This window comes from Podarcis cretensis (assembly GCF_951804945.1).
Source record: "Podarcis cretensis genome assembly, chromosome: 7".
Lineage (NCBI taxonomy): Eukaryota > Metazoa > Chordata > Lepidosauria > Squamata > Lacertidae > Podarcis > Podarcis cretensis.
Genome location: NC_137176.1, coordinates 8540948 through 8567615, shown reverse-complemented (window position 1 = coordinate 8567615; position 26668 = coordinate 8540948). Strand labels below are relative to the sequence as shown.

The following is a 26668-nucleotide window of genomic DNA, read 5'->3' as shown; positions in this document are numbered from 1 at the left end:
AGCGGGAGGCAGGGGGCAACGCCCCTGCTAGGAGCGGTGGTCAGGCTCCCGCCCACAACCACTCCCCTCTCTTTCAGGGAGCAGAGTCTTTCTCCAATTGACTCAAAAATGGTGCCAAACGGTTGCAAATGCTCCCCTGAAAGGTTTGGCGGTCGAAACAGAAGGCTTTTCATCACAGGAAAAGAAATCAGCCCTCAAAAACTTAACCAGCAGAAAAATATTTTTTTGAAAAAATCCCTAAGCCCCGGGGTCACAATTTCATCAATTTCATCAATTTCATCAAAACTCTGACTTTTGGCAATTGATTCAAAAATAGTGCCAACGCTCCCCTGAAAGTGGCAGAAAGATATATCTAAATTTATCTGGCAGGGTAAAAAGCCCAGAATAAAATTTAAGATACTTACTGATGCAAAAGAAAGAGGGGGGTTTGCCCTGCCGGATTTGAGACTGTACTATGAATCAGCAGCTTTCTGCTGGTTGAAAGATTGGCTACTTCTTGAGAATGTAGATATTCTGGATCTGGAAGGATTTGATAATAGGTTTGGTTGGCATGCATATTTATGGTATGACAAGGTTAAAGTTCACAAGGGTTTCAAAAACCATATTGTTAGGAAAGCATTATATAATGTTTGGATTCGGTACAAGGATTTGTTGGAAAATAAAACTCCTAGGTGGTTATCACCTATGGAGGCTAAGGAGGTGAAGAAACTTAACATGGAATCCAAATGGCCGAAATATTCTGAAATTTTAGAACAAGAAAGTGGTGAATTTAAATTACAGAGTTTTGAGAAATTAAAGCCCAAGGTGCAAGATTGGCTTCATTATTACCAAATAATGGAAACTTTTAAACAAGACAGGAAAATTGGCTTCCAGGTGGAGAAATCGAAATTGGAAACAGAACTGTTAGAACCCAATACTAAGAATGTATCAGGAATGTACAATTTGTTGCTGAAGTGGAATACAATAGATGAGACAGTTAAATCAGCCATGATTAAATGGGCACAGGACATTGGTCATGACATTATGTTTGATGACTGGGAACAGTTATGGACCCCTGGTATTAAATTCACGGCATGTAATGCCCTAAGAGAAAATATTATGAAAATGATTTACAGGTGGTACATGACCCCAGTTAAGCTTGCGAAGATTTATCATCTGCCCAATAACAAATGTTGGAAATGTAATGAGACTGAAGGTACCTTCTTTCACCTTTGGTGGACCTGCCCAAAGATTAAAGCCTTTTGGGAAATGATTTATAATGAAATTAAGAAGGTACTTAAATGTACTTTTCACAAGAAACCAGAGGCATTTCTCTTGGGCATGGTCGGCCAATTGGTGTCAAGGAAGGATAGGACTTTTTTATGTACGCCACTACAGCAGCAAGGATCCTTCTAGCAAAGTATTGGAAGACACAAGAACTCCCCACACTGGAAGAATGGCAGACGAAAGTGATTGACTTTATGGGATTGGCAGAAATGACTGGCAGAATCCGCGACCAAGAGAAAGAGACGGTGGAGGAAGACTGGAAGAAATTCAAAGCTTATCTTAAGAACTGTTACAATTTTGATGAGTGTTAAAATGTCAAGGGGAAGGAAGATGCAGAATTACAGCCGAAAATGTTTGATGATTTAAGGTGAAATTGAGAAATTTAACAAATTTAAATTTAATTGGCTAAAATGGTTGCTGAAAAATTGTAAAATAAGGATGTAAAAAGGGTGAGGTATGAGGAAGTCCAATAAAGGAGGCTTATGAAAATGAGGTTAAGAACTTATATTTGTGTGTTTGTTTGTTTGTATTTGTCGATGTTTTTATGTTGCTGTGGTTGTTTTGTTTTAAAATTGGAAAACTAATAAAAATTATTATATATAAAAAAAGCAAATGCTCCCCTGAAAGGTTTGGCGGTCGAAAGAGAAGGCTTTGTATCACAGGAAAAGAAATCAGCCCTCCACAACTTAACCAGCAAAAAAATATTTTTTTGAAAAAATCCCTAAGCCCCGGGGTCACAATTTCAGCAAAAATCTGACTTTCTCCAATTGACTCAAAAATGGTGCAAAACACTTGCAAAGGCTCCCCTGAAAGGTTTGGCGGTCGAAAGAGAAGGCTTTTTATCACAGGAAAAGAAATCAGCCCTCGACAACTTAACTGGGAGAAAAAGATTTTTTTGAAAAAAATCCCTAAGCCCCGGGGGTCACAATTTCATCAAAACTCTGACTTTCGGCAATTCACTCAAAAATAGTGTCAAACGGTTGCAAATGCTCCCCTGAAAGGTTTGGCGGTCGAAACAGAAGGCTTTTCATCACAGGAAAAGAAATCAGCCCTCCACAACTTAACCGGCAGAAAAAGATATTTTTGAAAAAATCCCTAAGCCCCGGGGTCACAATTTCATCAAAACTCTGACTTTTGGCAATTGATTCAAAAATAGTGCCAACGCTCCCCTGAAAGGTTTGGCGGTCAAAACAGAAGGCTTTGTATCACAGGAAAAGAAATCAGCCCTCGACAACTTAACCAGCAGAAAAATATTTTTTTGAAAAAATCCCTAAGCCCCGGGGTCACAATTTCATCAAAAATCTGACTTTCGGCAATTCACTCAAAAATGGAGCCAAACGGTTGCAAATGCTCCGCTGAAACGTTTGGCGGTCGAATCAGAAGGCTTCTTATCACAGGACAAGAAATCAGCCCTCAACAACTTAACAGGCAGAAAAATATTTTTTTGAAAAAATCCCTAAGCCCCGGGGTCACAATTTCATCAAAACTCTGACTTTTGGCAATTGATTCAAAAATAGTGCCAACGCTCCCCTGAATGGTTTGGCGGTTGAAACAGAAGGCTTTTTATCACAGAAAAAGAAATCAGCCCTCGACAACTTAATCGGCAGAAAAATATTTTTTTGAAAAAATCCCTAAGCCCCGGGGTCACAATTTCATCAAAACTCTGACTTTTGGCAATTGATTCAAAAATAGTGCCAACGCTCCCCTGAATGGTTTGGCGGTTGAAACAGAAGGCTTTTTATCACAGAAAAAGAAATCAGCCCTCGACAACTTAATCGGCAGAAAAATATTTTTTTGAAAAAATCCCTAAGCCCCGGGGTCACAATTTCATCAAAAATCTGACTTTCGGCAATTCACTCAAAAATGGAGCCAAACGGTTGCAAATGCTCCGCTGAAACGTTTGGCGGTCGAATCAGAAGGCTTCTTATCACAGGACAAGAAATCAGCCCTCAACAACTTAAGAGGCAGAAAAATATTTTTTTGAAAAAATCCCTAAGCCCCGGGGTCACAATTTCATCAAAACTCTGACTTTTGGCAATTGATTCAAAAATAGTGCCAACGCTCCCCTGAATGGTTTGGCGGTTGAAACAGAAGCCTTTTTATCACAGGACAAGAAATCAGCCCTCGACAACTTAACCGGCAGAAAAAGATTTTTTTGAAAAAATCCCTAAGCCCCGGGGTCACAATTTCATCAAAACTCTGACTTTCGGCAATTGACTCAAAAATAGTGTCAAACGGTTGCAAATGCTCCCCTGAAAGGTTTGGCGGTCGAAACAGAAGGCTTTTCATCACAGGAAAAGAAATCAGCCCTCAAAAACTTAAACAGCAGAAAAATATTTTTTTGAAAAAATCCCTAAGCCCCGGGGTCACAATTTCATCAAAACTCTGACTTTTGGCAATTGATTCAAAAATAGTGCCAACGCTCCCCTGAAAGGTTTGGCGGTCAAAACAGAAGGCTTTGTATCACAGGAAAAGAAATCAGCCCTCAACAACTTAACAGGCAGAAAAATATTTTTTTGAAAAAATCCCTAAGCCCCGGGGTCACAATTTCATCAAAACTCTGACTTTTGGCAATTGACTCAAAAATGATGCCAATGCTCCCCTGAAAGGTTTAGCGGTCGAAAGATAAGGCTATTTATCAATGGACAAGAAATCAGCCCTTCGACAACTTAACCGGCAGAAAAAGATTTTTTTGAAAAAATCCCTAAGCCCCGGGGTCACAATTTCCTCAAAATTCTGACTTTCGGCAATTGATTAAAAAATGGTGCCAAATGGTTGCAAATGCTCCCCTGAAAGGTTTGGTGGTCGAAACAGAAGCCTTTTTATCACAGGACAAGAAATCAGCCCTCGACAACTTAACCGGTAGAAAAAGATTTTTTTGAAAAAATCCCTAAGCCCCGGGGTCACAATTTCATCAAAACTCTGACTTTTGGCAATTGATTCAAAAATAGTGCCAATGCTCCCCTGAAAGGTTTGGCGGTCAAAACAGAAGGCTTTGTATCACAGGAAAAGAAATCAGCCCTCCACAACTTAACCGGCAGAAAAATATTTTTTTGAAAAAATCCCTAACTTTAAAAAATCTGACTTTCGGCAATTCACTCAAAAATGGAGCCAAATGGTTGCAAATGCTCCGCTGAAACGTTTGGCGGTCGAATCAGAAGGCTTCTTATCACAGGACAAGAAATCAGCCCTCAACAACTTAACAGGCAGAAAAATATTTTTTTGAAAAAATCCCTAAGCCCCGGGGTCACAATTTCATCAAAACTCTGACTTTTGGCAATTGATTCAAAAATAGTGCCAACGCTCCCCTGAATGGTTTGGCGGTTGAAACAGAAGGCTTTTTATCACAGAAAAAGAAATCAGCCCTCGACAACTTAATCGGCAGAAAAAGATTTTTTTGAAAAAATCCCTAAGGCCCGGGGTCACAATTTCATCAAAACTCTGACTTTTTCCAATTGACTCAAAAATGGTGCCAAACGGTTGCAAATGCTCCCCTGAAAGGTTTGGTGGTCGAAACAGAAGCCTTTTTATCACAGGACAAGAAATCAGCCCTCGACAACTTAACCGGCAGAAAAAGATTTTTTTGAAAAAATCCCTAAGCCCCGGGGTCACAATTTCATCAAAACTCTGACTTTCGGCAATTCACTCAAAAATAGTGCCAAACGGTTGCAAATGCTCCCCTTAAAGGTTTGGCGGTCGAAACAGTATTCATTGGAGCTACATCCAAGTGCACACACATTTACTCATTATGTTCACGGATTCTTACTTCAAGTAAGCATGCACGGCATTACAACCTAAAATAGACTCAGATGGAATATTTTCTTAAACAACTCGGCATTTAGTATCTCCACTATCACCATAATGCTTGCTTCCATTCAGAAACTATATGTGTATTTATTCTGATGCATGCAATTTACCGTAAATATTTATATAGTGTGTGATGATGAGTTCTTAGTTTGGCCTTTTTACACAGATTATTTCCATGGATCGTGGCATCAGTGCAGTTGCAATATAAAATGTACCTATTGTGAATAGGGCTGGGTGGTGATGATGATGATGATGATGATGATGATGATGATTAATAATAATAATAATAATAATAATAATAATAATAATAATAATTTATTGCCCAGCCACTCTGGATGGCTTCCAACAAAATATTTAAATACAGTAGTCTGTTAAACATTAAAAGCTTCCCTAACAGTTCCCTAAACAGCTGTGGTTTTCAGCATCATGATATATCAACATCGCAATATCATGATGTCTGAAATAAGGGTGGAGATATGTAGAAGCATGGGCTGGCATCACTGTCCCCCCCCCCCCCATTGTGATTTTGGCATAGCAGATGCGCACGCACATCACGATTTGCAATATATTGCCAGGCCAGGTCAAAAACTATGAAACTGATATCATGATATGGACTTGAAACCAGTTTTAGATTATACATTGATAAATCGCCTTGTTGTTGTTTAGTCATTTAGTTGTGTCCGACTCTTCGTGACCCCATGGACCAGAGCACACCAGGCACTTCTGTCTTCCATTGCCTCCCACAGTTTGGTCAAACTCATGCTGGTAGCTTTGAGAACACTGTCCCACCATCTCGTCCTCTGTCGTCCCCTTCTCCTTGTGCTCTCCATCTTTCCCAATATTAGGGTCTTTTCCAGGGAGTCTTCTCTTCTCATGAGGTGGCCAAAGTATTGGAGCCTCAGCTTCAGGAGCTGTCCTTCCAGTGAGCACTCAGGGCTGATTTCCTTCCGAATGGAGAGGTTGGATCTTCTTGCAGTCCATGGGACTCTCAAGAGTCTCCTCCAGCACCATAATTCAAAAGCATCAATTCTTTGGTGATCAGCCTTCTTTATGGTCCAGCTCTCACTTCCATACATCCCTACTGGGAAAACCATAGCTTTAACTATATGGACCTTTGTTGGCAAGGTGATGTCTCTGCTTTTTAAGATGCTGTCTAGGTTTGTCATTGCTTTTCTCCCAAGAAGCAGGCGTCTTTTAATTTCGTGACTGCTGTCACCATCTGCAGTGATCATGGAGCCCAAGAAAGTAAAATCTCTCACTGCCTCCATTTCTTCCCCTTCTATTTGCCAGCAGGTGATGGGACCAGTGGCCATGATCTTAGTTTTTTTGATGTTGAGCTTCAGACCATAGCCCAACTCATCTCTGACCCCCATACAAATCCCTATCTCTGCTTTTACTCTTCAGAATCAAGGTGCGTATGTGCCTTGCTGTCTGCAAATATATGTAGCCTTGCTGTCTAAAACTGCATCCATACAATCTGTCTCCTTCATTTCCGTGTAATAAGCCCATCTTTTTCTACTTCCTGGTGTGACAATTTCTTTATTAGGCAGAAGGGTTAAAGGTATACCATACACATATTTTTTATGGATGCACATACTGACTCCACAAAATGGGTTCCAGGCCTCTCGGAGTTTTGCGTTGAGATCACGTGTGCAGCGGATATGCATGTTGTTTCTGACATACACCTTGCAACACCGACCCTTCCACAAAATGTGTCTTATGGAAATAAATCAACAGCCTGCTCATATTTCATTGGCGTTGTTGGAGACTTTGCCCTTCTGTCCGCCACCAGAGGTAAGTGCTGAATGCTGTTCAGTTATATCGGAAGCACTTGTAAAGCAAAAACATCACAAGTGTGCAAACTTTTGTAAAGGCAGCTCCATACTTTCCAAGGTAAACTTGTTGCTGTGCTCACACATTCCCCGTAGAAAACATATAAAATGCAGATCCCAGATGCATATACACAAGCACGTATATGCAAGCACGCCTCTTAAACCCTGTGGTGGAGAAGTAGAGGTAACCTGGAGTAGAAAAATAGTGGGCGGGCAAGGGGCAAAAGCCTCCTGTGGCCCAATGGTTCTCTGTTCAAAATTACTACCTTTCTCAACCTGTTTTTTCTTACTAAAAGTGCCTTCGGGGACCATTGCACATTTGCATGGAATGAATGTTGACTTGAAGTTGCTTGTGTGTGACACATATACCACCCACAGTCTACAGTGGTACCTTGGGTTACAGACGCTTCAGGTTACAAACGCTTCAGGTTACAGACTCCGCTAACCCAGAAATAGTGCTTCAGGTTAAGAACTTTGCTTCAGGATGAGAACAGAAATCGTGCAGCAGCGGCGCGGTGGCAGCAGGAGGCCCCATTGGCTAAAGTGGTGCTTCAGGTTAAGAACAGTTTCAGGTTAAGAACAGACCTCCAGAACGAATTAAGTACTTAACCTGAGGTACCACCGTATATGTTTAACAGTGAGGGGAAAACTGGTCTGAAGAGGCAAAAAAAGACCTCCACAAAAATAATAATATTCACATATACGGTAAAGTGTGGGGAACTGTCCAAAGTATTGTTATGAGCAGATGTTGAGCTAGATGGATTCTAGAGTTCCTTTCAACCCTGTGATTCTTACTGTAAGCGATGAGGGCTGCTAAGGTGTTCAGACTGGTTGGACAAGTATGGTATTTTGCTCAGTACACTAAGGAAATGTGTTGCCGTGGAAACGAATTTGTCAGACAAACTTCCAAAATAGCAAGGAAACAGGCAGAGAATTTCCCCGCATTTTGGATGGTGGGAGGAGGCAGACTAGGTCTACGTGCAATGTGGAAACTATCAGACAACATTACAATTTGGAGTCAGATGAGAGCTGAGTTTTCTAGTCGTTGCTGACTCTGGGGTTGCGACGCTCATCTCGCTTTATTGACCGAGGAAGCCAGGGTACAGCTTCCAGGTCATGTGGCCAGCATGACTAAGCTGCTTCTGGCAAACCAGAGCAGCGCATGGAAACGCCTTTACCTTCCCACCAGAGCGGTACCAATTTATCTACTTGCACTTTGACGTGCTTTTGAACTGCTAGGTTGGCAGGAGCTGGGACCGGACAACAGGAGCTCACCCCGTCGCGGGGATTCGAACCGCCGACCTTCTGATCGGCAAGTCCTAGGCTCAGTGGTTTAACCCACAGTGCCACCCGCGTCCCATTGGGGGGCACTGATAAGTTACCATAATTCCCTAGAAAACTGATTTGGGAGCAGTGAATATCCCTATCTATTGGGAGAGTTTGAACCACGTGCATCCACCTGTGATCAGTAAATAAACTCATAGAGATGACAAAACACCAGGAATTGCTTTTTATTTTATTTTTTTGTGTTTCTGTATATGTCACTAATCTGAGAAGTTCATTTTCAGATGGGAAAAAACGAATACTGCACAAGGCTTTGCATAAATATCAAGTCTCTTGTTGGATGGCTATATGTCATGAATGCTTTAGCTGAGATTCCTGCACTAGCAGCAGGTTGAACTAGATGACCCTAAGGAGGTTGTAGCAATGTTTTCAAAGCATTTTGCGCTTCTTTGAGAAAATACCCTGCATGAGCAGAAAACCGTATTTTTCGCTCCATAGGACGCACTTTTCCCCCAAGGGGAAATGTGTGTGCATCTTATGGAGCGAATGCAGGGGGGAGGCAGGCGGGAAAAGCCCCCAAGCTTGTGTACGGCTCTTGCGGGCTTTTCCCCAGGAGGGAGAAGGGACTGACTGGCCGCATCAGTCTCTTCTCCCACCTCGTAGAAAAGCCCACAGGAGCCACACACCCTTTAAAGAGTGTGCGGCTTCTGTGGGCTTCTGCAGGAGGTGGGAGAATTCCCCCACCTACTAGAAAAGCCAGTAGAAGCCATGAAGCCCCTTTAAAGAGCGCGCGGCTTTTGTGGGAGGTGGGGAATACTCCCAGAGCTTGTCGGGGCTGGTGGGGGAAGCCCGGGCTTCCCCCGCCAGCCCCGATAAGCTCCTGAGCAGCTCTGGGGTAGCCCACAAAGCCTCCGCAGGGCAGCAGCGAGCCTTCATCCCGCTGCCCTGCGGAGGCTTCACACGGCTATCCGTGGCTCTGTCCCTTTCCCCACCTCCTGCAAAAGCCAGGGATAGCCGCGCTCCCTTTACAGAGCCGCGTGGAGTGTGTGTGTGGCTCTTGGGGGCCCCAAGAGCCACACACACACTCCACGCGGCTTGTGAAAGGGAGCGCTGAGCAGAGCCTGGGATGCATACAGACTCTGCTCAGCGTTCCCTTTAAATAATTTTTTTCCCTTAAATATTTTTTTTCTAGAAACTAGGTGCGCCTTATCATCAGGTGCACCTTATGGAGCGAAAAATACGGTAATTAAAGCTGCCACGGGAGAAGGCTGGAAGGTATAGCCCAGCAGAAAGCTCATTCCTAAAAGAAGAAGCTGCAAGGTTTCCCCTCTCCTTGGGGGGGGGGGGTCAAGACTGGTTTCCCCACACTGCATGTTTTGTGCCTCTCACCCCCACACTTAAGTGCGCTGTCTCCTTTGTTGATTTATTTCCCCATGAGTAAAGGTTACAGCATTTGGAACTTTTTAGCTTAGCAAAAAAGTGAGGACATAATAGAAGGGAATACAATTATGCATCACGAGGAGAAAATGGACATGGGCAAAGCGGGTTCTCCTTCATGGAGAGCACGTGTTGCAGTGGGGTTAACAAGGCACCTCTCTGTTGCTGGGCAGGTTAGTTTGGATGTCCACCATTGTGATTGGGCTCCTCTGGTTGTTGGGGAGATTTTGATGTTGCCAATTATTGATTGTATATTCAATTATAAGTTATATATTTCCTGCGCACAGCGTTGAGCTTCCTCTTTCTGTTGCGTGCATCAGATCACCCGCCCACCCTCCCTAATTTTAGGGCTTGTGTGTCTGACCTTGCTATGCCTGTCATGGGGTCGTCTGTTTTTGGGGCTGGGGCCTGGTAGGAATTTTGTCCATTTGGCAGATTGGCTGGTGCCATTTGGTTTTGGCCTACTGCATAGCAAATCGTCACAACTTGTAAGGTTGCGGTTAGGCATTGGTTTTATGAATTGGTTGGTGGAGGAGTAAGGATTGGCAGTGCCTGCCCCTCCAATGCTGCTGCTGCAAGGGAATTCCGTTAAAGGAATCCAGTGGCTCACCATGCTCTTGTCCGAACCCCTGTCAAAGGGCTAGGGCCACGCAAGAGCCCCTGGGAGCATCTAGGGAGAGGTAAGGATCTGGCACCCAGCTCTATTCTCCCCCAAAAAATGTTTTCCCATACTGACTTCACAGGCTTGTGGGTGTCAGTTCTGTCCCTAGGCGGGGACAGATAGTCACAACCAATGCCTAAGCAGCCACTCACATTTGGCCAAAATTGTGCCAAAAATATTAAACAAAAATTCTGTGTGAAGTGTGAATTTATTTGAGGACCTCGACACGCAAACATTTCTTTCCCTCTCATAATGCTATAGCCAAGGAATCAGCCAATGAAACTGAATGGTTGACAACGCAGCGTCTTCCATAGTTCATCTGTGCACAATCGGCTATTGGCACAGCATCCTCCCCACTTGTGAATCCCATCAGAGTGGCAGACTGCCTCTGGCAGTGTGGAACAGAATGCAGGCATCATGGCTAGTATAAGGGGGTATGGGGTTGCTTGTGCGTAAAGCGCAAACTGCTCCGAGCTGTGTAGTTTGGACAAAACTTTCCCCCCAGGCTGGACAGTCAGTACACCGTGACTGTCTCAATCACTGGAAGAATCCGTCAGTGGGCGTTTCCTGAATTTCTTCCAACATAAGAGTTCTTTCACACCCAATCGTCGTCTCTCTTCTCTGCACGAAAGCTGTCTGCGCAGAGTGGGCGTCCCCGGAGGAGGTCCTGTGCTCTCCCCGCTGGTTTCACTGGCAGAGTCCTGGAGCCTTCTCTCCGCAGCTCCCTCGGACTCCCCTTTCTCCCTGGTGTCACCTCTATCTCCTTCCCCAGCGGAAGCGTCCTCTCTCCCTCTGCTGGTTCCCTCTCCAGCATCATCATTTGGGAACCTCAGCGCCACCCTTGGCTCCGATGGCAGTTCCCTGACAGCTAGCATCCATTGATTGCCTTATCCATAAAGTCCATCAGCCTTTGTTTTTAGGCAAGTCCATATGTCCTCTGGTATTTGGGGAACACCATCGCTCACCATAGCTTTGCCTGCAGAAGGTCTCCAGGGTCAATCTACAGGTGATAAGAGAGAAGCCTCCATTTGGAGAGCTGCTGCCTATCAATGTAGGTAACAGTGGGTTAGGAAGTTACATTCTAATCTGGTCAAAGGCAATTCCTATAGAATTCGCAAACCAAGCAGGCCTCATTCCAAGTTTTTCAACCTCGGCACAAGACAATTTCCCTGGAAGCAGATACCGTATTTTTCGCTCTATAGGATGCACTTTTTCCCCTCCAAAAATGAAGGGGAAATGTATGTGCGTCCTATGGAGCGAATGCAGGCTTTTGCTGAAGCCTGGAGAGCAAGAGGGGTCGGTGCGCACCTTTTTTCCCCTTTATTTCCCCCCCTAAAAACTAGGTGCACCCTATGGTCCGGTGTGCCCCTATGGAGCGAAAAATACGGTACTCTGCCATGTGTCTTTCCATCCTTCAGAACGTTTTCCTTGCGGCTCAAGATACGATTATTCAGACATGCAGCCCATGCGTCTGTCATCTGTGACTCATCCTCTTCTTTCTTCTACATCCAATTCAGTCATTTCTTCCTGTCCAACTGACTACAATAATAGCTTTCCCCTTTGAAGTTGTTCCTTATCTATCCTACTGCTTTCTATGCTGCTGTGACTGGCTGTCCCATGCAAAATAAACAAAAAATGTTTGTGTGTGAATCCTGACTAATCAAACAGCAACATAAAGCAAAAAAATAATCAATAATAAAATAATAAAAATGAAGGTGGCAGGCTTAAATAAACTTCATGATCAGTCAATATATGCCCCAAATCTAATAGCTGTGTTCCCCTCACAGAGCTGCAAGCTCCAGTTCCCAAGGAAGAGGAACTAATCTCTCAGCACCCTTAATAAACTACAGTTCCCAGGATTATAGAGAGGGACTTATGACTGTGTAAATAGGTTTGATATTGCTTTAAATGTTTGGTGCAGATGGGGCCTAAAACCACAAGGAGAGGCACATCTGGGGCAGAAGGGAGAGGGCAAGGAAGACCTTACACAAGAATGAGTGTATTATGAAGTCACATAGAGCTAGAAGGGACTTGAGTTCAACATTCTGCATTGCAGGGGCTTGAACCCATGACCTTGACCATACATGCATACATAAATGTATAGTTTAGATGCAACTGCTGTCTAACCTCCCTGGAAACAAATCAGAATGAATGTGCAATCAAACGAGTTGCTCAAGCCTTAAGGTTTCTTTATTTTCATTTTTTTTAAATAATATTTATTACTTTTAAAAGGAAAGAAGACAAAAGAGAAAAAACAAAAGAAAAAAGGACAATACAATACAATATATAACCAATACAAAACACAACCTAAACCCATTAAACTAAACACATTAAGCTAAACTAAACAAAACCCACTCCCTAAATAAAACAAAACAAAAACAATTTAAAAACATACATCCCCCCTTTTCGATACTCTTTCTTTCATTCCCTTGTTTCCTCGACCTCCTCTCACCTTCCTTTTTGTATCCCACTTCTACTAATTATTTCAGCAAATCCTTTCCATCTTTCTCTATTCTCTATCGTATTATAAATAACATATTTTTTTAACCTTATTTTCCATTAAAACTAAAATACTTATATATGCTTAACTCCTTATAACATTTCTGCTAAATCCATAAAATATCATTCCACCATTTTTCTATCACTCATTAATTTTACAATATTTCTATATATGAACTTTAAATTTTCCAATCTTCTTCCACCAACTCCTCTCCCTGGTTTCGGATTCTGCCAGTCCTTTCCGTCGATTCCATGTAGTTCATCAACCTGGAGATCTTATGTCCGAGGCTCTTAACTCTTTTCCAGGTCCCTTCTGCAGATCTTCATATTCTTTAATGCTAGAGAGCAAATCTCGGGAAAACTCCAACCTAACAATACTTTTATTCCTTCTGGACAGTTCAGCCAAATTTCCATAGTTGAAGCTAGGGTCCATAAAGTGTTTCAAGATGTATTTCAAGATTCCTCCAAATCCAAAGGCCCCCAAAACTTCAATCTCCTCCAAATCCAAGTCCCCGAAGTCAGTTAATCCCTGGATAAAGGGATCTTTCCAACTTTCCTTCTTCAGTCCAAGCCAGGATCCAATCCTCAAAATCTGACTTTTTCTAGATTCAATCATAAAAGGCCTCAATTTATAGTCCTCAATTTGCTTCTGTAAAACTAAGGATCCCGCTTGTGTTACTTTAGGTTCAAAAACAACAGCTTTCTCCTTTGCCTCCACCATTTGTTCTGCCAAAGTAGGTTCCTGTGCCAGGTCCTGAATTATTTCTGTGTTGGTGCTCGCTTTTTGTCTCAAATTAGTCACTTTCTGTTCCAAATTATCAATTTTAAAAGTCATGTCATCCGTCTTTTTATGAAGCTGTTCCAGCGAATAGCTTATCTTACATAATACAGTCACAATGGCTTCTCCTGTCAACATTTTTGAATGGTCCAAGGTCAATCTCTGGTTCTCAGAATCCTTATCTTGCAGCTGGAGATCTCCCAGTTACACTCCTGTAACAGTTTCAAAAGCTCCCTCTAGAGGGAAACAGTCTCCACTTCTATCAGTTCTTTCAAGCACAACTCAAGCAATAAAGATAGTTTCGATTTTCAGTTACTTTTCCTCCATTTTAAATACAGAAGAGGACAATGGAAACAGTATCTTACTCTTATTTTAGCTAGCTGTCAAATCCGTTCTGTCAATGAACTTTCCCCAAACGTCATCTGGCAGCCCGTTTCCAGGTTCAGAGCAGTGGTAATTTGATTTTTCCCTCTCTCCTGCAGGCTCACTAGGTTCAAAATTTCCCCCCTCTTCTCCTGCTTCCAAGGGGGGTTTTGTATTTTTAACCGATGGAAATTTAATCCTTTGTCAAAAACTTTCAAAGACTTTAGCTTGTAACGTCTTTGCTTCAGTCTATTTACAAAAGTGGAAGGCGGACTTCCTGTTTATGACCTTCCCGCTTCAGCGCCAAATTAAGGTATTTAAAGATCCAATTTTCCGTTCTACTCACGGGTAGTTGTTTAAAATCCAATTGTCCACAGGAAAAAGTCAGCGCTCTCTGGCAACAGCAATGCGGCTTCACTCCATGAAAGAAGCAGTCGATTCAAAGCACCACACCACTCACCCCAAGTCGCTCCGGATCCCCAAAACAGGGTTTCCCCGCAAGTAGGGGAGGCGCAAAATGTGCCAGCCGAATCCCAGGTTCACAAGCTTCTCCCACTTGTGATTTCAATGGGTCTCCACCTTCGCCGTGGCGGTCAGACCCTGTTTTCCACGGAGCAAGTTCCTCCCGATTGGAGGAGCTCCGCCATTGCCGGAGGTGCCAGCCCGGAAGTCAAGGTTTCTTTATTTTCAAAGGGGCGATGGTTGTAGCCCCAACCTTAAGGCTTCTTTGTTTTTAAAGGGGTGATGGTTGTAGCCGCGCTTTTACATGTGAAAGCGCAGGCATGTGTTATCAACCATTTAGTTGACGAGCTGGTAAAGCGCAACTATGCCCTGATTGATCCAGTGTTTCTGAGACAAATCAGCTCAATGTAGAGGATGTAATTGGTGGACTGGCCATTGGTGGACAGCATGCCTCTACCAGCACTGGTTTCGAATATGGCACACAGGTAAATTCCCTTGTGTAGAATTTTGGTACCCTCGCCAGGTTTCAGCCAAATGATGGGCAGGGAGTCATAGAGGGTTTGGGGAAAAGGCTCTCCAATCCGCATGGTCTCCCTGTCCCAACAGGGCCCTTCCAGATAAAGCCCTTTCACATAGGCTCCATCTTCAGGCAGTTGAGTCATACTGTGCTCCTGTATCATCCCCTAAATTGGGTGGGGGAAGGAGAGAAGAGATGGTGTATTAAAACATGGCCTAGGTCTTGCGGAAGGAAGGTTCTATCCAGTGCTAGTTGCTAGCCATGGCAAGGAATGTCTCCTGTAGGTTACCAAGTATTATTTTTGCATAGTACACAGCAGCTCTTAAACATGGAATGAAATGGTTTTACTTACCTGAAATTCAAGTCCAGTGTGATCTATTGTGATGCCGTATTTCCTGGCATAGTTCTGTGAAACTATGACAACTGAGTAGCAGTTGGAACCATAGCAACTTCCAACAAGATCAAATGTTGGGGGTTTGATATGTATCTTCCCCATGTTGACCGCAATGAGCAGTTGGGTGGCTGGAATGATTTTCTCTGGTCTCAGGCATCAGAAGATGACCATGCGGTCAAGACCTGTGAACAGATTCCATTCAATGGAAAACTCTTCTTCATGAAGTTTGGCAGACTCATAAATCATTTTGTATTCCACAACATTGGACTCCAAAGTCCTTAATAGAGTTGGTGTCGGACAACTTGATAATGGAAAGCTTATTGCCCTTTTCCATATTTTTGACCCACTTGTTGGCTTGTCCTTGAGGATCAATCATTAAAGCTCTTCGTCTTGAGATGGAAACAATGATGCCATTGTCAATCGAAAATGAATCAATTAGCAACCCAGCAATCTGCCAGGCACAGTTCTTGACTGGTTCCGCTAAATTGCTACTCAGGCTGAAATCAGAAGAGGAAGAAGAAGAAGAAGAAGAAGAAGAAGAAGAGGAGGAGGAGGAGGAGGAGGAGTTTGGATTTGATATCCCGCTTTATCACTACCCGAAGGAGTCTCAAAGCGGCTAACATTCTCCTTTCCCTTCCTCCCCCACAACAAACACTCTGTGAGGTGAGTGGGGCTGAGAGACTTCAGAGAAGTGTGACTAGCCCAAGGTTGCCCAGCAGCTGCATGTGGAGGAGCGGGGACGCGAACCTGGTTCACCAGATTACGAGTCTACCGCTCTTAACCACTACACCACAGTAGACCATGGGACTTTCTCCTCCTTGCACAAAACCAGCCATTTCTTCTGAAATTCTGTATGGTAATCAACAGTAAAGGATTCCTTTACCACCGTCCCTGAAGATAACAAGACATCCCCAGTGAGGTCAGGGTGCCGAAGTCCTGGCAAGTGTGTTGCTTCCGTCCAACTATCCTTCTTGCTTCCCAAGCCAATGTTCAGCTTTTCAGCCCTGACTAGCTTCTGAGAGCATTCGTCAATGCTGTTTTCAAGTTCTTTCTTCTGGTTATTAAGTTCTTCAAGTTCATCCTTCAGGTCCTGGAGGCAGTCCATCACTTTCTTGAGTTCTGCTCGCTTCGTATTGAGCTTCTGCATTTCTGCAGTGAACAAACCTTCATCTTCCCTGAGTTCTTCATGTTTTGGGGGCGCCTCCTTTGTGACACGGTCGTGCACGTCCATGGCTCTCACTCCATTGCACGAACCTTCGCAGGTGAATGATACATTATTTATGACAGCTGTCTGAAAGTCCGAATGGTTGATGAACTTCTCTCTAATTCTCTTAGTTAAAGCTGGTGGGATATTATCTTTGTCATAAGTCTTCAAGCCTTTGTGGAATTTCAGATCCCCTAGAGCCTTTTTGGAACTACCTGAAATTTCACATAAACACATACATATTAAAATATTTTCAAAATAAGAATATCTCATTAAAAAAATCTGGAAGATTTTCAACCTCCCTCCTTTTACCCCGAAATAGTTTTTTGAGCAGCCAGGTGATTCTTAAGCCAAAGCAAATGGATAAGATAATACAGTATAATGACTCACTTCCCATAACAATTGTATCTATGGTCCATTTTATTGCATTGAATGCAGGGGAGGCTGATGCCCATTGGACTTTTAGGGCAAACTGTGGGAGAGTCAACAGTGGTGGGGAGGTAGAGCCAATGATAGGCAGAGTCAACTAATTCTAGATTTCTCCTCTCCCTCCTTCCTGATGAGTTTTATAACAGCAACACTGGGGCTAAGGAGGAACAGGTGCAGGCTGGGGCTGTCTAAGGACAGGCGTAGCTTGGAGGGGCAGTGCCCCACTTGCCCATATGGACTAAAGTCTACTGGTTGAATATCTTAATATATAATATAAAGTGAGATGATGACAATGCTCAATATCAGCACATGACAACCGCCCCGCCCCCCATAAATGATTTTTGGTTGTGTTTGGTTTTTACAGCTTCCACTTGGATCAGGCTTTCTTTCTGTCTTTTCTCTCAAGTGCTTCATGACCAGCTTGACAGGTTCTGGTGGATTCTGCATGGATTTGACAAGGGAGGTGTTTGTCAGGCTCAGGTTATCGAGAGCCGAAAGGGCAGCTTCCAGGACTGGCATTGGCTCCGGTAGGTTCCCCTTGCACTCCTCCTGTAATCACATCAAATATATTCGCAGAACATGGTCAGGATGCTACCGCACAGTCCAGTGGAACAAGAACTTTGCAAGAGGAACCCTTTCCTTTCTTACTGCAGCTGCAGCCACTGGTTGTGCCTTGACTGGAATTGATTGAGGGCCCTCTCGGTGGCTGGTCCCCACCTGTCAAATGCACTCCCTGGCGCAACGGGCACATGGTCACCCAAAGAGCTTTAGAACTCAGTGGGGATTTGAACCCTGGTTGCCCCGGTCTAACACTCTAACTGTATCACACTCACTCCCTTGTGACCCCACAAAAGCGGAGCAGTTTTAGCCCAATGTTACTTTTAGCATATGTGTGTTTGGAAGAAATAGTTTCTCCCTTCTCTGGGGTAAATAGCAGTCCTAGGGAGGCAAATCAGATCTCGGGGGGGGGGGAGTGGTTGAATTCCCTCTCAGCAACATCATGTTCCCAGTGTGACCATCCCCTCTTATGTCGCTGCTCTTTAGTTAGAAACCAACCATGGAAGGGCACATCCTGTGCTGACAGTGCAGCCCTGTGCATATTTATTCAGCTCCCGTTGCTCGGTCCCTGCTCCTGCCAACCTAGCAGTTCAAAAGCACGTCAAAGTGCAAGTAGATAAATAGGTACCGCTCCAGCGGGAAGGTAAACGGTGTTTCCGTGCACTGCTCTGGTTCGCCAGAAGCGGCTTAGTCATGCTGGCCACATGACCCAGAAGCTGTACGCTGGCTTCCTCGGCCAGTAAAGCGAGATGAGCACCGCAACCCCAGAGTCGGCCATGACTGGACCTAATGGTCAGGGGTCCCTTTACCTTTAAGTCTTACTGAGTTCAATGGGGCTTACTCTCAGGTAAGTTGGCATAGTTGGCATAGGATGAAGAACCCTCTCTTCCTCTCTCTCTGGCCCTCAGAACTCTCCTATGGCAACACCCCCTCACTTTGTCCCCCAATTGTTTTTGTCTGACTGGACTGTGTCCATGAACTCTGGCAATGTCCCTTGCTTGTCTGGATGGGGTGTGGATATGAAGAAACCAGCCAGCTGTACAAAAGGTAAAATGGGCATTTGTCGCCCCTTCCACTTCTGTCTCTGGCCCTGCCCACCACTAGCATGTGGCCCTCAGAAGGTTGCCTGGGAGGAGATGTGGCCCTTAAACATTCCCACACTTGAGGTGCAACCTTAGGACTAGAGTCAATGGTAGTCCTACTCAGAGCAGATTCACTGAAATCAAAGGACAGAACTAACTTGGGTTTCTTAATTGCAACGAGCCTACTCTGAGAAGAACCAGCATTGCATACATTCCTCCAGGGAAACCACAGATAGGGCAGAAACAGCACATAGATGATAGCTCTTTACACCTCTCTTAGTTTGGATTTCTCATTTATAACGCTGCACTGTTGGAAACATGAGCTCTGATGGGGAGGGAGTGCCAGGCTGCACAGCACAATGACCTGAATACCCTGAGCAATTGCTGCAGCTTCATTGACCTCCTTCTCATCGCAGCCATAAGTTCCTTCTCGGCATCAGAAACCTCAATGGTTTCCTTTTCTATTTGGATCATCCCTTTCTCCCTTTCTGCGGAGGTCTGAGTCAATTCTGGGTGAAGAGCTGTCAGCTCCTTTGGCATCTCTGCAACCTAAAGAGGACAATCAAGGTTGAGGGCATAATCAAGATATTAATTCCTTACTGTTCCAATCTTCAGTTCACCACATTGCCTAATCAATTTCAGATACGGGAGGGAAAATGATGACAAAAATGCACCAGCATTTTAGTGTGCAATTGGGTACCAGAATTGGTCAGTGATTTTGCTTTCTAACTAATCAGGAACTGTAATTTGTTAAGGGTGCTGGGAATTGTAGCTCTGAAAGATACAGTTCCTAGGATTCTTTGGAAGAAGTCGTGCTTTCAACATATAGTGTGTACACAGCCATTGTCTTTGAACAATTAATAAGTTAATAAGACTGAGCTTGCAATGGATACTGCAGATAATGAAAACAGTTACAAGTTTCCATATAATCTACCTGTTCCAGTCCACACTTGCTTGTGAAACTCCAAAATCAAGCTTTTGAAGGTCCACAGGATAGCAATTTGTCATTGTATCCACTTCTTGCATGTCGGCCCTCTCATCTGCTGCAAATATGTTAGGCACGTCCCCCGTGTTCAACAGCATGTTAATGTCCTCTACAAAGGACTCGTCTTTTATTCGGTTACCGCATAAAAAGAACACAGTGTTTTTGTTGGCCCCCTCTGACTGCAGCATGACCTTCTTGATTTCCTCTCTCCAGTCCTCTGTGGTGTTGACCGTCAGGAGTTTGTCGTAATTCCAGAAGGCTCCCAGCTTGGTGGCACTCCCAACTATGCCCACCAGCATTCCATAACTGAATGACAGTAAAGTTGCAAACAAAAGACTTTGCATGAAACACATGTTTCACTAAATCAAGTGAAAAGCCCTCTGTGCACCAGATAAGCTCAATATAGGACTTGCTGATCATAAGGTTGGCGGTTCGAATCCCCGTGACGGGGTGAGCTCCCGTTGCTTGGTCCCTGCTCCTGCCAACCTAGCAGTTCGAAAGCACGTCAAAGTGCAAGTAGATAAATAGGTACCGCTCTGGCGGGAAGGTAAATGGCGTTTCCGTGCGCTGCTCTGGTTCGCCAGAAGTGGCTTAGTCATGCTGGCCACATGACCCGGAAGCTGTACGCCAGCTCCCTCGGCCAATAAAGCGAGATGAGCGCCGCAACCCCAGAGTCGTCCACGACTAGACCTAATGGTCAGGGGCCCCTTTACCTTTACAGAAAAGGAAAATATTAAAATGACAACATATTAGATTGTCAACAACAAATATCCTATGGCATCTGACAACAGAAGAAGGAGAAACAGAGTTTCAAATTGAAGATAAAAGGTTAAACGGTTGAAATGGATGCTGCTCATTATTTCTCCCCCATCTCCATTCATAATTCAATGGCAAAGCACATGGCTTTACACATTGGTCCCTGGCTTCTCCAACACCTGAAAACCTGGACAGCTGTTGCTAGTCATTGAAGACAGGGCTAACTTAGATGGACCAGTGACAGCGACAGCTTCCTATTTTGCTAACCATGGAGGCTGTTTTTTATATATATATATATATATATATATATATATATATATATATATATATTAGTTTTCCAACAATTTAAACACTACAAACAACAAAAAAGAAAAAAAGGAAAAAAATGAACAATACAATAGTTACAGATAGGTAGCCGTGTTGGTCTGCCATAGTCAAAACAAAATAAAAAAATTCCTTCCAGTAGCACCTTAACTTAGTTGGTCTTTAAGGTGCTACTGGAAGGAATTTTTTTATTTTGTTTTTTCAATACAATACAAAAACACTACCTAACACAAACACATTAAACTAACAAAACAAAACAAAAACAATTTAAAACACATCAAACAATTTCAATATCTTATCTTTCATTCACTTATTTCAACGACCTCCTCACACCTCCCTTTTTGTATTCCACTTCTGTTAATTGTTTCAGCAATTCCTTTCCAACTTCCTCTGTTTTCTATCCTATAATTTTCTTAACACATTCTAACCTTACTTTTTCCTTTAATACTCTATTAATCTGTTTATATTTAATTCCTTATAACATTTCTAATAAAGCCATATAACTTCATTCTAACATTTTTCTAACATTTATTAATTTTACAGTATTTCTGTAAATAATCTTTAAACTTTTTCCAGTCTTCTTCCACCGACTCTTCTCCCTGGTCTCGGATTCTGCCAGTCATTCCCGCCAATTCCATATAGTCCATCAACTTCATCTGCCATTCTTCCCGGGTGGGTACATCTTGTGTCTTCCAATACTTCGCAATGAGTATCCTTGCTGCTGTTGTTGCATACATTAAAAAAGTTCTATCCTTCTTTGGCACCAATTGGCCGACCATGCCCAGGAGAAAGGCCTCTGGTTTCTTCAGAAAGTTATATTTAAATACCTTTTTCATTTCGTTATAAATCATCTCTCAGAATATCTTAATCCTTGGGCACCAAAGGTGAAAGAATGTACCTTCAGTCTCATTACATTTCCAACATTTATTGTCGGGCAAATGGTAAATTTTTGCAAGCTTGACTGGTGTCATGTACCACCTATAAATCATTTTCATTAAATTTTCTCTTAGGGCATTACATGCCGTAAATTTCATACCTGTGGTCCATAACTGTTCCCAGTCAGCCATCATTATGTTATGTCCCACATCTTGTGCCCATTTAATCATAGCTAATTTCACCATTTCAACCCGAGTATTCCATTTCAACAGCAAGTTATACATTCTTGACAAATTCTTGATTTTTGAATCTAACAATTCTGTTTCCAATTTTGATTTTTCCACCTGGAAACCAGCTTTTTTGTCCAAATTGTATGCCTCCATTATTTGGTAATAATGGAGCCAATCTCGCACTATATTTTTCAATTTTTCAAAACTCTGCAATTTTATTCTGTCTCCATCTTGTTCCAAAATTTCCCAATATTTCGGCCATTTGGCCTCCATACTGAGTTTTTTCTGTGCCTTCGCTTCCATTGGTGACAACCATCTTGGGGTTTTGTTTTCTAACAAATCCTTATATCTTATCCATACATTAAACAATGCTTTTCTAACAATGTGATTTTAAAACGCTTTATGTGCTTTTACCTTATCGTACCACAAATATGCATGCCAGCCAAATGCATTATTGAAGCCTTCTAGATCCAACACGTCAGTGTTTTCAAGAAGCAGCCATTCTCTCAGCCAGCAAAAAGCAGCTGATTCATAATACAGTTTAAGGTCTGGCAGGGCAAATCCACCTCTTTCTTTAGCGTCAGTTAATACCAGTTTTTTATCAACCTCCTGATCCTAAATCAACTGTCCCTTCAGATAACAAACACACAACAGTACAGGATTCTATAGCAAGAGCAGTGGCAGTCGAAGATAGTGACTAGATGTGGTTGGGGGAAATGTGTTAGGGAAAGAGTTAATGTAGTCTGGAATCCTAGGATGTTCTTTTTCAGTTAGGTCTGTTATCAAGTGCAGAGAGGGAGTTTTACTGTGAGTTTGCTTTATACTGCTATGTGCCTCAGAATAAGTCTGTAAAATCTCAGAAATCTGCCAGGTTATCTTGTGTGTGTGTTTTCAGTGCTTTTTTCGGGGGGGGGGGGTACGCAGGGGTATGTGTAGCCCTGAACATTTTGTGAATCTAACGGGAGAAGAAACTAAACATTTTATTTTCTTCTCTATCACGGTGAATCATCACTACCATTGCTACTCAGACAGAAGCGAGCGTTTAATGTGTGAAGTAGGAGTTGGAATCTAGCCTCAGGTAATGCATGTTCTTTGCACTTTTGTCCATTTACTATATTTATTTTCCCTGATTTGAACTATAAAATGGTGATTTCTTGAGTCAAAATGAGATTACCCCAAACATTTTTAAAGAAAAAATCACTGTATGCTTTAGTATACTAACTAAAGTAATGTGCTATGTTTAAAATCCTGGAGCAGCTTCTGCGCATATAAATACCACAACATGTGCTTTCTTGAAGAGAAGCACATTCCTCACGGCCCATTTACCCCAGAAAAGTGGCCTCAAATCTCAAATCCAAAATTTCATCAGCAATGGCACGGATGGAAATAATGGACAGGTAACTTGTGAAACGCCCTGTAAGACACAAAGGAAGACAGTAAGTCTCAGTGCAGCTTTGCCATTCCTTCTGGTGACCCCAGGCAGATAGTTGAAACTGCTGGTAAAGGTGTGGCAAGGTCACATCACGTCAGAGGTTGTATGTCTCCAACTCCCAGCCTCCCTGACCACTAGTCACTTAGGGATGATGGGAGTTGTAGTCCAACAGTATTGGGGACCCAAGGTTGAGAAAGGCTGTCCTACTGCATTTAATCTGACACCATACCTGTAATATCATTCCTTCCACCTCCTGGAGGCCCCATTGCTAAAAAGGAGCAGAACCTCAATAAGAGCGAGCCTTGAGGTGTCCTTTTTTTCTTTTTCTTTTCTTGCATTGAGGAGTTCTTTAATCAGAGGCAACACTAAAACGTCATTACAGTGTCATGACAATCCACATTACCATCTGCTCGATTTTGCACTCTCCCCACAACAAAACCAATTCTAAAGAGAGATAGAGAGCCAACCCATATGTCCACACCTGCCAGACAGCTACACCCTAAAAACACTTCTTTGTAAAAACCAACTTGGAACACCCCCAGCAAACAATCTATTCATTCATGGAATCTTTTAAAAAATACAAGGAATTTCCTGTCCTCATCTGTAAACCTCAGAAGCCTCAAGTCTTTTGTTGCTGTTGGTACAATGGGTGCTTTTCTGGGTTTTCTGGATATTGAAGATGTGTGACTCCCCCAATCTGTACTCCCTCCCAAACTGAACACAAGCCTTAGAGCGGAGAGAAGGACAGGGGATATGAAGAGAGACACGCACAGATTCAGTACATTATTTTGGTATTCTCTTGGAAATAAAAGAGACAGGAGAACAGAAGTTGCGAGTCTAGGAGATGGTTGGGATGGAAACAGAGAAATGACAAGCATTTGTCATGCTTCTAAGGGACTGGGGAGACACGGAGGAGATGATCTTCCTGGTGGAGTTGATGGTCCCTTCGCTGTCCGAGCTGGACTCTGAGTCACTGCTCCCAGAGTAGGCCCCGAGGCCCTACAGGATTTTCTTGCCGTACCAGGGGCAGTGATCACTCCATTGCCTAAGGAGTTCTATAGGAGGATGGGCTCCATACAGCTCCTTGGCAGGCACATTTAAGTCATATAGGGGGAATATTGATGCATTTATATTCCAAAGACAAAAACTAACTCCCTCGTCCCATCAACACAATCAACCAAAAAAGGGAGAGGATGAGAATGAGGCTATTAGCCTCAATGGTCAGGGGCAGTAATGCTTCTGAACACCAAAACCAGAAGCAGAGTAGAGCTCAGATTCTACTTGAAGGCTTCCCAGAGGCATGAGGGTAGCCAGGATGTTGGGCAAGATGGGCCATTGGCCTGGTCCCGGAGGGCTCTTTGTATGTTCTTTAGAGAAGGGAATAGAGCCTTTTCTATATCGAACTTTTATTTGTTATCAAAAGCTGTGGGGGAGGGGGATGAATGTTTTTCAGAATGAAAATAGCACAGGGAACCTCCCACTAGGCCTGGGCGATGTATCGATACATCCCCAGTCTCAGGGCCAGAGCATGATAGCACCTTCACCCAGCAATATCTTGTGGTCAGGTTACACCTGTCATATACCACAAGTGAAGGTGCCATTGCGCTCTGGTTCTCAAACTGAGGGAGAAATGAGTTGTGATGTCCCAGAACCTATGGAGTTTGTTTTTCAATTGATGTGCTGGGCACTGATGGAGGAGGGACCATGTCTGAAACAGAAATCAATTCAGTAACTACCGTATATTCAGTATTCACTGCTATTGTTGATTTCATTGATGGTAGTCCTGCTCACTGCCAATTTGCATTGTGTTTCCTTTGCACTGAAATCAATAATGTGGAACAACGTAATAAATGGTTCTATCCAACTTAGTTCTACTCAGAGTAGGCCCCTAACATGGTTATTTTTGAGTACAGCTTGCAATGTAGGTCCCGGGCAGCTGCTCAGCTGCTCTGACCCTTGATGGTGGTCTGGCCAGTCAGATAAGGTCAGCCTGAGCAATTATGAGGCAATCGATGCAAATGGTTTCCCTTTACTCCATCAGGGATTGTTTGCTCCTCCTTCATCATATACTTTGTCCACATGGTCCATTGTCCAATGGCTAGCTTATGGAAGTAAATGTTGTACACAGTCCATCAAGAAAGCTCCGTACAAGGCAGCAAGGTTGACTTTGCCTATTATTTCAGATTGCAAAATTTGGATATGTTTCTATGTATGCCTTCTAACCAAACAGAAGCAACCCAAATGCTGCCAAATCATGATTTTGGCACAGAAGGGCAGCTACAACAGTAGCCCACCAATAATTTCTGTCTCCCAGTCATGTAACAATAGCAGCAACTCCCCATTCCACACATCACTTTCACCAGTGCAAAAATAAAGAAAAAGTAAAAACCATAGGGAAGACCAGGAATGGATTTCCTGTGAAAACAAATTCCTAGGTAGGAAAATTGCAGTCAGAGGCAGGGATGGAAGGTTATGGCAGTTTCAGTTTTCTTTCAGTTACTCTTAAGGCTAATCATAGAGTTCCTATGACCTTCCAGATATTGTTGAATATGAACTCTCATCATTATATTATTATTGTTGTTGTTGTTGTTGTTGTTGTTGTTACTACTACTATTTTATGTATATTGTTGCTTTTATTACCTTTGTATCAACAAGCACCATTTTATGAATTGTTGCATAAAACCCTGGGATTCTTCAGGCTGAAGGGTGGGGTATAAATTAAATAATCTCAGGTCATACTGCTTGGGGCTTATGGGAGCTGGAGTTCCCCATCCCTGGTGTTCAGGATGATCAGTTCCTTTCTTAAGCTCTGGGAGCTATTACAAAACCATTCAATGCCCATACTGGAGATATGCTGCTTCCTGGTGCATAAGCAAAGCCACTTATTTAAATTTGCATGAGTATATGTGTTTAAACAGACCTCTTTCTGGAAATACGTTATTCTTCATCAGCTTTATGCTTTTGGGACATGGCGTTGATGGTTATCATCCATTCCCATCAGAATTTCTCGGTAATAAAGGTCACATTTCTTTCTTCCCTCAGCATTGGTGCACACTATGGCAAATAGGAATAGACCCTGCACCCACAGAGAGGACACGGTCATCTATTAAAAAAGAAGAGCAGATGAAGATTGTTATTTGACAGAAGGCACAGTCATCCATGTAGACCTGTGTCTTGGGGCAGATCCAGTAATCCTGGGCTCCACTCTGTCATATGTCAGCCCTCTTCCAGGCCTCCAGCGCCTAAGCTAAATCCAACCTACACCCGGAATCAAGAGTTGGTGGGGCCAACCAGGAAAAGACCACGCAGCCACAGAATGGACATGATAATCTATTTAAAAAGAAGAGCAGATGAAGATTGTTGCATGGCGAGAACAATAGAATTTCATTATGTGCAAGGACCGTTACAAAAACACGTCAGCTACAATAGCTTCAGGGAATGAAACACTTTTATTAAATTATGCTAAGAATAATTCCCACATGGTGGCAAATA

General features: G+C 43.1%; 1 protein-coding gene and 1 long non-coding RNA gene across 2 annotated transcripts; one reads left to right on the top strand and one right to left on the bottom strand.

Moving 5' to 3' along the window:
- Positions 1–14622: 14622 nt before the first annotated feature.
- Positions 14623–18352, bottom strand: LOC307220022 (dynein axonemal heavy chain 3-like). The gene is made up of 4 exons (XM_079983684.1): positions 18301–18352; positions 17296–18042; positions 15259–16719; positions 14623–15072 (listed from the first exon to the last, which is right to left on the bottom strand). The coding sequence occupies exons 2-3, from the start codon at positions 17450–17452 to the stop codon at positions 16085–16087; spliced, it is 792 nt and encodes a 263-aa protein (XP_079839810.1). The 5' UTR covers positions 17453–18042; positions 18301–18352; the 3' UTR covers positions 14623–15072; positions 15259–16084.
- Positions 18353–18366: 14 nt separating this feature from the next.
- On the top strand, positions 18367–26468 carry LOC307220058. The gene is made up of 3 exons (XR_013840666.1): positions 18367–19828; positions 22777–22822; positions 26219–26468. It is a non-coding gene; the product is annotated as an uncharacterized lncRNA (long non-coding RNA).
- The last annotated feature ends 200 nt before the right edge of the window (positions 26469–26668 follow it).

Coding starts and splice junctions, on each gene's coding strand:
- LOC307220022 (XM_079983684.1), bottom strand. CDS start 17,452: ATGCCAGTCCTGGAAGCTGCCCTTTCGGCTCTCGATAACCTGAGCCTG. Junction 16,720..17,295: donor GCCTGATCCAAGTGGAAGCT/GTAAAAACCAAA, acceptor GTGAAATTTCAG/GTAGTTCCAAAAAGGCTCTA.